The sequence below is a fragment of the Pieris napi genome, chromosome 7, assembly GCF_905475465.1.
Source record: "Pieris napi chromosome 7, ilPieNapi1.2, whole genome shotgun sequence".
Classification (NCBI taxonomy): Eukaryota; Metazoa; Arthropoda; class Insecta; order Lepidoptera; family Pieridae; genus Pieris; species Pieris napi.
This window is the reverse complement of record NC_062240.1, coordinates 1331366-1347580: the sequence shown is the minus strand read 5'-3', so window position 1 is coordinate 1347580 and position 16215 is coordinate 1331366. Positions and strand designations below refer to the sequence as shown.

Sequence of the window (16215 nt, the reverse complement as noted above, 5' to 3'; positions counted from 1 at the left end):
TCCCTCCGCCCTGGTGAGATGTCGTGAGATTTTATTCAACCCCCTCCCCCACCCCCAATCTCACGTGAGATTTTAAAAAATGTGGGTTTCTTACGAAAACGCGTTGGATTGTTATTGTAAAAAGAACAAAAAAAATATTTCTTCGTGCTTTTATTTACGACTAGTTAATTTAATTTAATTGTTTAATTCAGAAAACAAGGTTCCATAACAATGTTAGTAAAATTACAGCTTAATATCTTAAATCTACGTGTTAGTATGTTTACATTAATTCATACCGGAATAATTCCGCATGAAATAGAGGAACAGTGATTCATGTATGGGCAATCGACTCGGTCAGCGATAATGCGGAGGATACCGTTACCGCTAGCTCTCACCCTGCGCACCAAGGATGCACATCTCTTGCGTATGGTGGCGTAAAAACAATCCACCCGCGCCTCAGCAAACATCCCCGATGCGCTGCAGAATCGAGGCAGCCGCAACAGCACCCTGAACGCATTATTATATTGGATACGGAAAGCGTTGTATGACAATCGAGTATATTTCGACCATAAGGCGCTCGTATAGAATGATGTGCAGAATGCTCTAAACAAGGTTACTTTCACATCAATTGAGCATCGTGCAAACCTGCGGGCGATCATGTTCGCCCTGACACACAACGCTCTCCGTTCCCTATCTATATCAGCATCGTCCCTGAGGTCGGGTGTCAATATGTGTCCAAGATATTTAAATGTTTTTACAATTTTTAAAGGGACCCCATATAGCGACATGGGGGGTATACTGGACACACCCTTCCAACCGGCCCCAAAGACCATGACTTCACTTTTATTTACATTATATTTCAAACCATGACTAGCCGCATATACCTCACAGAGCTTAAGGAGACGTCTAATCCCGCAGACCGACGCACTCAGCAGCACCATATCGTCTGCGTAGCTGATATTGTTAACGCACACACCGTCCACGTGACAGCCGACACGCTCGCTGCTAAGCGTCTCAATCAAAGCGTTTATATATAAATTAAAGAGAGATGGAGAGCTCAGTCCACCTTGTCTTACGCCACACTGCATCGTATAGGGCTTAGACAAGGCACCCATCCATTTAACATTATTGATTTGGTTACCATACCAAAACTTAAATAAGTTAAGAAGTTCTTGAGGAACACTTATATCCTCTAGCTTCTTCCAAAGTAGATCGTAGCAAACCAAGTCAAATGCCTTGGAAAGATCAAGGAAACAGGCATACACCGCCGTCCTCCGACGCAGATAGTATGAAACGGTGTGCTTAAGACTCAGTATAGCACCATCTGTAGACAGCTTGGGTCGAAACCCAAACTGGTTATCGTGCAAATGTATATATTTATTTAACTGAGTATTAAGCAAACCGTCCAACACCCTAGCCATAATAGTCGCCAGCGATATAGGCCTGTAGTTTGAACCATCCGCCCAATCTCCTGTCTTGTTTTTTACAACCGGTATAACTAATGTTCGCATAAGATCATATGGTAGATATGAATGACTTATACACAACGAGTATAGCATGGCTAATAACCTATATATATGAGAACCAGCGTACTGTATATGCTCGATGCTTAACCCATCATGACCAGGGGACTTTCCTCTTGACATAGAACTTATAACGCTTCTTACATGTTTGGCGCTAAATTGAGTATTAACCCTATCACCAATGGGTATAGCACTGAGTTCGTTTCGCGACGGTCTCAGCGAGGATGATATATAGAAGTTGTCTCGGAAAAAATCAGCAATTTCTTTCGAGTCACTTAACCCTCCGACGCTGACTGGGAGTCCCGGCATCGGCGTCAGCCTCTTTGTTTCTTTCCAAAACGAAACGAAATCTTTTTTATCATGACAAGTGGCTAGTTTTTCCATTTTTATTAAATCTTGATGGTTTTGACACCATTTTAGAAGACTTGTATTCAATATTGCTGAGAGTTTAATTATAAGTGTAATAAAAATTTAACAATAGAATACTTAAATCGTAACTACTGTGATTAAAAAAAGAATATCTACTCTAATTGAGTCCATGGAGAATCATGCGCGGTCTCAAGAGAGACTATTGGAACCAATATGTCCATTGTCCATATGATTTTCAGTAAAATCATGATGAGATGAGATGGCCTTTAGGGTCAACCGTTTTCATAATTTTTTGCGTGATATTTGCCTCTCTCCAACGTAAGATTAAATGAGATTTGACTCGACCCCCTCCACTCCTTAAACACCTCACGTAATTTATGGACGCCCCCTTAGCGATGTCATAATTATTGGCATCTGTCAGGCTATTCTAGTTAAATATTAAGTCAATTTTTATCAAAGATTAGATTTTACAGTGTAGCCCTGCTGGCTAGAGATTAATGATCAATCAAAAATATGTAAAACTCATATCTGAAATTATTAAAAAAAAAATTTAGTCAAAGCAGGTACATTGTGTTCCGGAGGAAAATTTGGCATATCTATCATTTCTTTGTTGAGGGTCCCGGACGAGCGTCTTCTGTGGACCTCCAGCGGCTGTCCAAATTCCTTTCTTGACTATTTCTTATAACATTCTGATGACTATGTCGTCTATTCTCATCAAATAGTTCATTCGACATGTTAAATACACTATCAGCACTTGTTTTACGTCTAGTATCTAGAGTGGACATACTAGAAGCAGATGCTGATATTCTGTGTGGAAATCGTGGTGATCCTTTGATTTTTTCCAACGAATTTTGTGTTGGATTATGCGTTGTAGGCAGAACGAAATTAACGCGTGTTTCCGGCTCTGCTACGTATTTATTTCTCTGAGAATATGAGCAAGACGGTTCATCATCTGTGACTCTAATGATTGGTCCACTCCTAGCGTATGATTCTCTGCGTAATCTCATTTCTAGACTTGGTACATTGAGAGTATTGCACGAATGAACTATTGAGTGTTTTCTGTTCCCTGGGACGAGGCCAGCGATCATTCCAACATGCATTTTTAAAGCTGCAGCTATGCTTTGTCCTGTTGGATCTGCTATGGACATGGTGGAGGCTTTTCTGCTGCTTGGTCGGCTACCGAAGAAGCTTTTTAATCTTTTTAGGAGGCCGTGGTTTTCCTCGCGTTTGAAGCAAATGTTGTAAAGATCCATTTGTTGGGATTTTCTGTAGAATAGTTTTGGTTGTGAGCTGAAACTGACGGAGTTTCTTCCTCTGTAAGCTTCAGCCGAAGGCCAGCTCGCTCGAGGAATGACAGGAGGTAAAACAGAGAGCAGCAACATCGGTAGACCTCCACTGATGCTTGGCGTACGTTTGTCTTTGTGGCTCTCTTCTTCTACGGTGTTTAATTCGCTCTGGAATGTTAATTAAATTGTTTGAAATCACATTAAAGTTTTGATTTTCTTATATAATTGTGTATCTTACACAAACTGAATGTGCGAGAAGAATTTGGTGTAATATGATAGTTACCTATTTATATTAAATTGTGCACAATAGCTAATGTAAATATAATGTATCAGGGGTTTCTTGACGAAATCTAATCTTAAACAGATCTAAATCTAAATAACTACGAAAACCACACACTGTATACTTAAGTTAATGTCCAAGTCCATTATGTTAGTGTCTTTGTTCATAAGGAAGTTCCTATTGAAAAAAAGATTACAGTTTATTTTTAAGCCCGTAAGCGATATATAAAACAATAAATATGATAACATTATTCGTTAGCAATGACGAATCACAAACATCAGCCTTGCGATTCTGTAACTCACTTTTCGAACTCTGATACTCGTTGAGGTTTTCGCAACGGCGGTCGCGCTCAAATCAGTCGTGAAGCTGTCATTTTACGATTTGGCATTTTGATAAACACTAAACTACAAGCTCCCTCCGCTTGTCAAGACGTAATGTGAAATTGCTTAACAGCTAATACCATGAGATTCCAAAAATGTCATGGGTGACGAAGGGAGCGTTGTTAGTGCCAGGTTAACTCACGGATTAACAGAATCGCACGGCTGTATATAAGAATATAAGCGCAAATAAAATACCGCCGTACAATGTTTTAAACTAGTCTGAAATTTTGGACTGCTAGCGATGTCTTTGTGGCGTGTTCTGAGGTTAAAAAGTTCTCCAATTACATGAATTTTAGAACAGTAAACAGTTAGATACTACTGAAATTTATATTGGTGATTACACAGTGTTACAATGTAGAATAGTGTTATAAATGAATAATAAACTACCCGCCAATATTTAAAGCTTTTAAAAAGGTTCTGTAGTTCAAAGAACAACTTACTCGTTTATGGAGACTGCTAGACTCCAAAGGTTCTGCTAGCAGCCTCTCCAGCTTAGCTATCTCTTTATCTAACGCTGCCACTTCCCGCTTATAAACTTTATTTTGTATCTCTATTCGGAAATGTAACTCCTGTGTTTCGTCCGTCACAAATCTTCTCGTTTTACATTCGAGTCGTAATCCTAAACTTTGGATTACTGGATCTTCTTCAGCTGAAATAACACAATTATGAAACGATATCGTTTTAATACAATTAGAACACGTTCATACATTTTTAGAACAATCACGATCACCAACTCTAAACTTTCCATAAAATATAATGCGTAGATTGTGCCTACATAATTAATATAAATGCATCATTGTTAATATAAATCAGTATTGTACCAACACTCATATTAAATAGTCGTGTCCTGAAGAGCATAATTTTATTACTATACTCAGTACCTTATAAGGACTTACGAATACCAAATAAGGTACAAGATAAGTCTTTTTATCCATTAGTTACAATACTGTGTTCTTGACTAAACTACCGATAATCGGATACAGGATTTTTTTATTAAATTCACACGCTCCGTGTTTTTAAACCGCTTGAAAGCGGAAGATGAATCTTTAAAATAAATTTTATATTAATTGCAAAAGTAACCTTTCTGTTTATTATCTGTGTATCCACATTTTTGTTGCTGTTTTGTTTTGTTATTATATATACGTACATCTGTGAGCTCTAATAATTAATCTTAGTTTTTTTTATAGAACAGGAGGAAAACGGTCAGGAGGCTCATCTGATGTTAAGTGGGGGACCATGGGGACACGCTCAATGCAAGAGGGCTCGCAAGTGCGTTGCCTTTTAAGAATTGGTACGCTCTTTTCTTGAAGGACTCTAAGTCGAATTGGTTCGGAAATACTTCAGTGGGCAGCTGGTTCCACTTAGTGGTGGTGCGAGGCAAAAACTGCCTTAGTGTTACATATTGTTACTCAATAAGTGAATTACGTATGCAATTCTTATGAGAAATAAAGTTCTAAATAATATTCTTAAACCTTAAAGTTACCTTTCTTTCTAATAGCAATAATCTTCGGCAGGAACAAAAGGCACAACGTAGATGTTGTAGCGATAAGAATCAAGCTGGTTATAGTAATGTAAGCTAGGGTAGCTCTCTCAGAGATAATAGTACCAATAACGACTATACTGGTACTGGTTATGACTACAGAATATACACTGATGCCTATGTATTTCGAATCATTGAGTGCTGTTATTTTCACATGCCGTGTTTCCCACGCCATGTACACAGCTACCAAGAGGAGGAGACCCTTGTACGCATACAAGACGCAGAGCCATCCGGTGGTGTTGTGTGACTTGCAGATTTCTATCTGAATATGAAAGAACATCTTTTATTTTATGAAAGTAAGCATGTTACAAAAAAAAGGGTGCGTGTACTTTATGTACGCGCGTAAGAAGTTATACTTCTTTGGCATTATTAAAAATAGGTTTTGATTGCATGCAAATAATTAATTACAATTAAATAATCAAAGACTGGAAAAGGAGTCATTATTGTCAATAAAGTTCAGTTTACATTTGAAAAATTAAATAAATAAATGTTTATTATTATTCTCTTACATTAAGTGCAACATAAATTCTATTATTATTCGAATGTTGTTTTTAAATTATGTCCAATGCTGTAGCATCTTCCGTGGGCAACATCATTCTGTTAATTTTGTGTCACGGTGCGCGCGCATCGTAAAATTTCACTCTCATAAATTTTTCATAACGCGCCTAAAGAAGTATAACTTCAAAAACAAACTATTATTTCAAGAGTCAAAAGTCAAAATCATTTATTCATATAGGTAACACAATGAACACTTATGAACGTCAAAAAAAAATCTATATATGAAATGCTTCTAATTTTACATTTACTGCCAATTCTCAATTTAAGGGCGTAGAAAGGAAGAGAGGAACTGGCAATAAACTCTCCGCTACTCTTTTTTATTTTACTTGGACACCAATGTTGTATTTATTTTCGTCATATAGAAATTTTTTACACATTTACAACAGAATTATCAAACATGAAAGTAGTTTTATTAGGTGTTTTCGCAAAAAAAAATTGACATTATACCAGTTAATTTCCAAAATATTATAGATTCCTATTCATCCTACGAGTGAAGAAACGAAGCTGTCTTTGAACAATTAAATACTGCTATTGATTAGGAACGTAGCTTTAGATTACAAATAATACCTGCGGTTGATAAACAACACTTCTATCTGTGGCACTGATTTCCGCTGTCAGGTTCTTGAGATGCCTCTCCATAGGATCAAGAGTCGCCCACAAAGTGACAAGTAGACCATCAATCACCAGCAGAGCGCAAACTAATGATATTAGTGGTGTGTCTTGGAGAAGCTTTGTCTTGCAAACTCCACTTCGGTTACTAAAATAAATTAAATTAATTGGATTGGAAAAAAGGGTCTTTAATTAAGTTTACAGTACAGAAAATTTACACATTTTCTAACAGCAATAAATTAATTTAAAATGACTTTAATTTCCTACTATAAATGAACATCGGTAACTGAATAAATTAAATGTATCCATTTGCATTTGATCGAGTTTTTTTACAGAAAATGTGTAAAATCACGGTAGTAAATAAATTTATAAAGGCTTTTATTTCCGATTATAAAAATATAATTACAAGAACAATGGTTAGTAGTTATCTTTAAAATTATTTTGATAAGTGATACCTATTACATTGTAAGACGTATGAATAGTTTCTTTATATTATAAGTAAAATGTATGCCTTGAAACTCCCTTCAAATGTGTTTCGTAATGGAATGCCATTTTTCCCTTTCACAAACAAAAAAAAAGGCACGCGAGGAAAGAAATATTTCCTATTTGCCGTCCATATACTATAGAAATAGATTTTATTAAACAATTTGTTTAATTTTTTTCTTTGATAGATTGCTTTTGTTCTAATATAATTGATGTGTATGTGTGCATGTTTTAAAACGTATAAATAAAAAAATCGGTAATCAGTCTCTAGTAGGTCGAATTATATTTTTTCTGTCATTTTCGGAAAATTGAGTTAAAAGTAGTTTAAAACTCAAAATTCTAAAATCATTTATTCATTTAGGTTACAAAATGTACACTTATACGGTATACTGGTACGTCGAAGGAGACATACACCAAAAAATACTCTTCGAAAGTCAAAATCATATATTCATATAGGTAACATAATGTCCACTTATGAACGTCAAAAAAGAAATATAAATTAAATGCTTCTAATTTTACATTTACTGCCAGTTCTCAAGGTAATCAAGGGCGTAGAACGGAAGAGAAGAACTGGCAGTAAACTCTCCGCCACTCTTTTTAATCGTACTTATACAATTATCTTAAAACGTATCTATAATTACTACATTAAAATATAGTAATAACTAAGTTCATCTATACTAATACTATACCTTATAAAAATCCTATGAACCCTGTATGTTTTTGCGAACATTGACCCAAATGCAAGGGAGAATCCAGCTGACAGTATGTATACTCTACTCTGCAATTAATTGATATATCAGTAGACAAATAAAACAAAATTAAATTATGCAAATATATATGTCATTGTTTATAGTCCTGTAACAACCCAACTTGTTTTAACTGGAATCGAACCTAGGAGTATCAGATTACACGCCATGTCACTACTAAGTTAGGGAGGTATAATTTATTTCATGTTAAAAAAATTAGCACTCAATAATTTGTAACCTCTGTATAACGCCATTCGTTGTAACGAAAATCTCTATATACCTAGTGTAAAAATTAGTTGATACAAAACCCATCTATTAATTCATTCTTCTATTTCAGCTATTCTCTATTACGAATAAATATTTTCATATTTAGACATCAGCAACATACTTAAGTGTAATTGTTTTTATAATCAGCTTACAAAACTAACCTATTGAGGTGCCGAAATGTTAATTATATTGGCTGTAGGAAATTTTCGTCTCAGTTACTAAACGCACTTCCGTCACATATATCGTGCATTAAGTGCGCAAAATTTTAAATTCCAAACATTTAGTCGTTTGACTCAAATAAAAACACTCTAATGAACACTATTCTACTAGGAGACTACCCATGGGCACTACATTTTATTCCAGGTTCTGTATACACCATAGGAAACTGAGTTTTTCTATGATATATTGTTATACTTACAGTACACATAGCTGTGAATGGTATATAAGAAGGCAGGATGGCATTATCCACACCAAGGAGTGCTACCGCAGTATATACCAGCACACATCCAATCAGAGTCATATTGTTTAAACGCGGAGATGACAGCTTTATGGATCTGTGGGTAGTAATTATGTCAAAGGTATAATAGGAGAACATTAAATGGAAAATAGTTTCAAGAACAATCTATGGTGTGAAACTTTCGACTATTCATTGCGTCCTAATTATTATAATTACGATTATCGTAAGAATACAACTAATGTTTCTTAGATTTTTTTATGGGTTAATTTTTTTTTTATAATTTTGGCTTATCGTGCTTACTGGACATTTACTTTATATAAACTAAATGTCCTTTCGACTTTATTATAAAACGTTTCATACTTCGCGCTTTGCATGTGCTTGTCATAACTGATTATTAAAAACTTAATAATAATAAATAATCTAATCAGGTAACACTGTCACATGTTCTCAACCTGCAAAATCGTTTAATAATAATTTTGATTAGTTTTATAGTAGACTACATGTTTCATTCTAATTCTTTGCAGCATTTGTCCTAAGCGCACTAGAATAAATAAAAAGGTCAATATCTAATAATTAATTAATATTAATAACAAAACATATATGATTTAAAATACATACATACATCTACTATATAAAAATAAGTCGGGTTTTCCTTACTGACGCTATAACTCCAGAACGCACGAACCGATTTCCACGGTTTTGCATTCGTTGGAAAGGTCTCGGGCTCCGTGAGGTTTATAGCAAGGAAAAATTTCAACAGAAAAGTGGGATCACCAAACGAAATGTTACTAAAAACGAAGCCATCTGGTGGCGAAACGGAGTTCGCCGAGTTTGGTAGTTTTTTATAATAATATACATACATATCTCTATACACATTTTCACATACTTCTCCGAAACGGCTCGACCGATTCTTATGAAATGTTTTATGCATATTTAGTAATTCTGAGAATCGGCTACTATTTATTTTCGAACCCCTAAGTGATAAGGGGTGTCTACCCCAAACATTATTTTTTTCTGATACAACAAACAATAATACATACAAACCTTAATTTTCACCCCTCTACGATCAACCCCTATTTTTTATTATAGTAGATAGTTATTTTTATTTAATGCACAACGGAACAATTATGAGTCTAAGTGCGGACAATGAGTCCACCAACCACAGTTATTTTTATTGAACTAATTTTTTTTTTCCTAGACATAATATACACGGCAAAACAACGCTTGCCGGGTCAGCTAGTATTATTATAAAAAAAAAATAGTATTGATATTAACATACCTTCGTTTACTATAGTGTAAGTTAAAAGCTAGAAATCCCAATGCTAAAGCAACTCCAGCTGCCGACAAGGCGGTAACGGCGAGTCTCGCAGGTGCCCAAACTGAGTCCACTCGAAGGACCATAACGCGTCTAGCTGCAGGAATCCCGCCCGCCCAACGAGGTTTGGCACACTCTGGGCAGATCATTTGTTTTCCGTGAGTGTAGAGAGCTACAGTTTTCGGGCGACCTCCTGATGTTTTTAAAATTATTTTTAATTAATTTACTACCTAAAGTAACCATAAGGCTTTTGGTAAAAAAAATAAGTTTTAAAAATAATTACATTCTTTAATGTTATTAATTAGGTTTATTAAAAAAAAACAAAGTCAGGTCAAAATTATACAGGTTTTACTCCTTTAAACACTTTGACTTTTAAATTTGACACTATTTTTGCTATTTTAACTCTGGTCAATGGAAGTAAATAAGCTGAACTTTTTTTGGACTCCGCTTAGGGTATGTTTTAGAAACGCGGCTTAGTGATAAGTGATCTGTCTGTCAAAAAAATTGGTTGTCTGTAAAGTCGGTTTACAGACGATACTTTAACTTGACTAAATGCAAAATTGCGTACTTTAAGGAATTGAATTTATTATCACTCAATTATCATTATTTTGAATAATACAAAGAGGAAGTTAATTGAACATTATTTTTTTCGATAAATTAACATTAAAATATACTATTTGTTGTATTATACTAAAATGCTATCCGTATCGTCCATAGGTTTATGTCAAATACATACCTTGAATTTGATAGAACGCTGACATTCCGATCCTATCTGCACCATTGAAGGAAACCGGTCCCTGAAAAATATTCACTAAATTATGTTTGTTTCTTCGCCCACCTGTCAATCTTTCACGTCACCATTCACCATAATTTAAATAAACTCATTCCTTTCAACCGCTACATGTTCAAGACGTTGAAATCAGTAACAAAAAATCGGAGAAATATCTGGTCTTAGAATGGATACACATTTAAAGTGGAACTTTCATATATCACATAATTACCAAACTAAAATCACTTATAGGCACATTTTGGTCCATATCAAAATGCATTCCGCGATCTGTACGTCATTTAATTTATAATTGTTTAGTCAAGCCCCATTTCATATAACTAATTGAAATATGGGGTACAGCATGCAACAACAAAATTCCTAACATACAAACACTACAAAATAAATTAATAAAAACAGTATTTAGATACAATTTTTTAACACCTACTAATAAAATCTACCAAGAAACCAAAATTATGACGATTAAACAAATATAAGGTTATAGCACCTGTATCTTAATGAATAAAATAGAAATAACTCTCTCCATAGTAGCTTATCATTAAAAGAAATCAAACACAACACTACACGCAATATTCGTCGAGCGCGTTTGCTTATCTTGCCGAAGCCGCGTACAAATTATTTCAAGAAGTCTATTATGTATGAGTGTATGCAATTATTTAATCAATTACCGTCTAAAATTCATAAGAGCATTTAACCAATTCAAAAGGGCATTAAAGATATATCAGAATGTGCCTTGTAGACTTAAATTGGGACGGCTGATGGTGACGTGTATCTCGTTCGTATATAATGTTTAAAGAACTTTATTTCTCATTACAAAAATTATTTTTTATTTACATGAGAAATTTAATATTAAGTATATACGAACGAGATACACGTCGCCATCAGCTAGCCCAATTTTAGTCTAATGGGCCCATTCTGATGTGTGTCTTTAATGCCCTTTTGAACTGATCAATCATGCTAATGTTACGAACCTTAGACGGCAACCGATTAAACAATTGCACACCCATATACATATTAAGTTTCTCATGTAAATAAAATACATTCTTTTTGTAATGAGAAATAAAGTTCTTTAAACATAATTTCAAAGGAAAGTTAAAAAGGGCAACTAAATTGTTTTATTTTAATGTCGAGGCGAGTGACAAAATGCGAAGATATGGCCGGTTTCGTTTCATTGTCCATCTCTGGCCCAACATAGACTCGCGATTTAATCCGTCTTTTGTTTCACGATCACAATCGAAGTAAGTCTTCTGTTGCTTCAATATTCGGAGGCTATTATAATATTTAGTATGATCAGTGTTGGTCTAGTGAATTCAACGTGCCACTCTCATCCCTGGGGTCGTAGGTACGATCCCAGCCTGTGCACAAATGAACTTTCTGCCCATGTGCGTATTTAACACTCGCTTGTACAGTGAAGAAAAATATCGTGAGGAAACCGGTGCCAGACCCAAAACAGAAACAGAAATCTGAAGCCCAGACCTAAAAGGTGGTAGCGCTATTGGTATATATATTTAACTATTTAATCAATTAAAAAAACATTAACAACGTTGATCACAATGCTGCAAAATTCAAGTGAAGTCAATATTCAATTAGTTTGAATATTATTTAAGAAAGCATAAATAAATAAATTTTAAACGAAGAAATGTTTGAAGATGAAATTAATTCTATCCAAACAGTGAGGAGGTATTTTCTTCAAGCAAATACAGTTTACGTGACATTTCGTCTAATGAAATCGGGAAACTTGCGCGAAGCATATTAATGTTGACAATCTTGTACAGTGCGAAAGTTGAATTATTACTTTTGCATAGTAACCGCTTGTTTTTTGCATTCATATATTTGTACATTATTTATTAACTCATCTACTAGTATTACTACATTAAGAGCAGTGTTCGCCTAGTGGCTTCAACGTGTGACTCTCATTACTCATACCATACATGTGTCTTACGTTCGATCCCCGGCTGTGCACCAATGGACTTTCTCTCTATGTGCGCATTTAACATTTGCTCGTACGATGAAGGAAAACATCGTGAGGAAACCGAGATGTCTCAGACCCAAAAAGTCAACGGCGTGTGTCAGGCACTGGAGGCTGATCACCTACTATTACTCATTATAATTGATTATTTGCACCATAAGAAGATTCAGAAGAGGACGTAAGTAAAACGGTGCAATTAGATTCGATTTTGTGAATAAGCTGGATCTGGAGAATATTTTAAAGGAAAATGTTACGCTAAATATTGCCTTTTACAACCTGCCTTGCGATTCTGTAACTCACTTTTCGAACTCGCACAGCGGTTTTCGCAGCGGCGGTCGCGCTCAAATCAGTCGTGAAGCAGTCATTTTACGATTTGGCATTCTGATAAGGAGGGAGCTTGTAGTTTATTGTTTATTAGAATGCCAAATCATAAAATGACTGCTTCACGACTGATTTGAGCGCGACCGCCGCTGCGAAAACCGCTGTGCTGTTCGAAAAGTGAGTTACAGAATCACAAGGCTGTTTTTTTTTCAGGAATAGTGGAAATAATCTGCAAAACTTGACCCATATATACATTATACGACATAATATTTTTCGTGTAAGCTATAAATTTCTTTGAGTTACCTCGTAATATAAAGAAAGTCGTATGTTGAAGTTATGAATTATATTTCCGCAGAAATAGCATGTGATCTGCTTTCAAGAATTTCTCAGGAGATTTCCACATCGAAGACGTATGTCGAGTGAATAATATATTACACAAGACCTCCTATATTATTAGATCGGAAACAGCGATTATATCTAAGTGGTATAATAAAAAAGTGGAATATGTCTTGTTACCTAAGTACTTTATATAAAAAAATTTAGGTACCAAACTTGACTCTCTTCATATTAAGAATATTTTATCTTCAATGTAAAGAAAATTACTTAAAGAATAAGTTATTAATATGATAGTACTAGTATCCCCAGAGCGGATGCTTTTCTCGATCAGCATACATATTGTAATGAAATCTTTTCAGTGAAGAAATACTGACAGCATTATGCCACAAGGATCAAATTTATAAAGATTCTAGAAATTAATTCTAATAACTGTTTCTCACAATAAACGGCACAAATATCATTCCTCCAAGTTCGGTTTTGTTCCCTTTGAGAGTCTTGGGCCGTGGGGTTTAATGTTGGCGCCTGGTAGATGGTACCGGTGACCCCAGAGCTGGTGCTTTCCTGGCTCAATGAATAAGCATCGCAATACAGCGAGGAAATGCTGCCAGCGTTAAAGGTAGACTACCACAGGTACCACACTTTTAATAATTTGTTTTAATTTTCTTTTTATTAAGATTAATCATTTTTATTATTACTATGTTAGGTTAAAAAAATTGTAATTATTATGCCTATATATTTAATGACTATTTTTATTACACGATTATTAAACTAATCTTTGTATTTAACTATTTTCACTTTATTGCAGCCAAACTCAAAAATACATTAAATTATAATTATAAAGAACAAAACCAAAGCTACAAAATTGGATGTCCGAATAATTAATTTTCTAATTACTGATTCACAAGTAATTTTCTCCAGGTTTTGTTTATTTAAAATCTTACTGGAGTAACAAGTAACACGGATGAATGACTTTGGTAAGAAGAGAACGTGTTAAAGTTGCCAATAAGTCGGCGTAGTACATGAGCATTTTATCTAATATATAAAATTCTCGTGTCGCAGTTCCCATACTCCTCCGAAACGGCTCAACCGATTCTTATGAAACTTTTTATGCATAGTCAGTAAGTCTGAGAATCGGCTATTATCTTTCAAACCCCTAAGACCTACAACGCACTAGCGGCTGGCCGCAATGCGGTGTGCCGCTGCGGCGGGCCGCACATCGATTATTATATGAAACCGCACGATAACAACGCACTGACTTGCGGTCAACCGTCAACCGCTCCGGTTGATGTGGAGCTGCGGCGAGCCGCACCGGTTGAATGATGCGGCGCGCCGCGTCCCCTCCACGCACTCGGCGCGGTTAGCCGTCCTACCTACGTCATCACATATAATTATTTAACAAATGTAAACAAAATATTGTAAACCTATTTTAAAGGAGTAAAAAATAAAAAAATAAAATATGTTTATTATGGAACATAAGATACATGTGTCACTTATTCCAAGTCATTAAATTTGAATTTGTAATATTTCAAGAAGCACTGACGAGTGACGATTGCGGCAGACCGCAATAAGACCGCTATAGGGACGGTTAGCCGGAATACGGCAGGCCGCTACGGCGGACCGTATATACCGCGGCCCGCCGCAGCGGCACACCGCATTGCGGCCAGCCGCTAGTGCGTTGTAGGCCTAAGTGCGTATGAGGGGCGTCCACCCCAATTATGTTTTGTTGGATGGTTTTTATTTTATTTTTTATTATGTGGCATTAAAAATACATACAACCCTCTACGATCAACCCCTATTTTTTAATATTGTAGATAGTTATTTTTATTGAACTAAAAAAATGTTTCCTAAAAATAATATACATGGAAAAACAACGTTTGCCGGGTCAGCTAGTATATCTGTAAAATCTTATGTTAATAAAGTTACGTTAAAATAAAAAAATGATTTGATTCTAGTTTCCACACTAGGGGAGACCTTGTGTTATGGATGATTAGACTACGAATGCGTGGTAGATTTTTAAAACAAAATAAATATAAGAATACATTTTATATTTGAGCAGTGTTGGCGTGCGACCCTGAGGTCGTAGGTTCGATTCCCGGCTGTGCACCAATGGACTTTCTTTCTTTGTACGCATTCAACATTAACGGTGAAGGAAAACATCGTGAGGAAACCGGCTTGCCTTAGACCCAAAAAGTCGAGGGCGTGCGTCAGGCACAGAAGGCTGATCACCTACTTGCCTATTAGATTAACAAATGATCATGAAACAGATACAGAAATCTGGGGCCCAGACAAAAGGTTGTAGCATCACTGATTTATTTTTAATATTTAAATAATATTTACCGAAACGCCAAGAAAACTCAAGTTCCCGAGCTGATTAAGGAACTCGTCAGCCATATCCTTTCTGTCGTAGTCGAAGTGTCCAAGGCTGGTCGTGGAATTATCTGTACTTCGCCACAATTGTTCTGCTCTGCTTAGTGCAAGTGCGATAGCCCAAACTGCGTCGTATGTATGAGGAGCAAAGGGTGAAATTGCCACTCCAGCAGCTGACATTTCGTGTAGAAACATTTCGTTGGTCTGAAAAGTATTCATTTGTTTATATACAAGCTAGCTGGCCCGGCTAACTTCGTTCCGCCTAACAGCCTAATAATATCGTGTTAACTTTAGTTATACTTAATTTAGGATTAATACAACTTTATTTGCAAATACAGAAATATTTTAATGCTTGCCATTGCGAAAGAAGGTCAGTTTGCACATTAGGCCTCTTCTCTCTAGCGCCAATATTGCGTGCATGTTAACATGCACGCACTTTCCGATATACATCATTTTTTGATGAGGTAACACGTCTTCCATCAAGATCAAAGCCTGGTTATGCATCTCCTCATTCACCTCAAGATCGAAATTTCTTGAAGAAGACACGAATTCGACGTAAAATGATCCGTAGTTTTGTCAACGGATAGCACATGCTGTTTGCATTCGTAAAATTAATTTACTTATTTATTGTTATTCGATAATT

General features: G+C 35.6%; 1 protein-coding gene across 3 annotated transcripts in view; it reads right to left on the bottom strand.

Moving 5' to 3' along the window:
• Positions 1-2183: 2183 nt before the first annotated feature.
• LOC125051109 (gamma-aminobutyric acid type B receptor subunit 2) overlaps positions 2184-16215 on the bottom strand; it is an 81736-nt gene continuing 67704 nt past the window's right edge. The window contains exons 9-18 of one of the 3 annotated variants that reach the window (XM_047651262.1): positions 15543-15776; positions 10529-10589; positions 9757-9985; positions 8439-8574; positions 7697-7785; positions 6483-6672; positions 5301-5619; positions 4258-4466; positions 3562-3614; positions 3209-3325 (exon numbers count right to left, since the gene is read on the bottom strand). In XM_047651262.1, coding sequence (XP_047507218.1) covers positions 3588-3614; positions 4258-4466; positions 5301-5619; positions 6483-6672; positions 7697-7785; positions 8439-8574; positions 9757-9985; positions 10529-10589; positions 15543-15776 — 1494 coding nt within the window. In that variant the 3' untranslated portion in view covers positions 3209-3325; positions 3562-3587. Of the gene's footprint in view, positions 3326-3554; positions 3615-4257; positions 4467-5300; positions 5620-6482; positions 6673-7696; positions 7786-8438; positions 8575-9756; positions 9986-10528; positions 10590-15542; positions 15777-16215 lie in introns of all 3 variants that reach the window. The other 2 variants (XM_047651263.1, XM_047651261.1) reach the window with 2 other exon arrangements.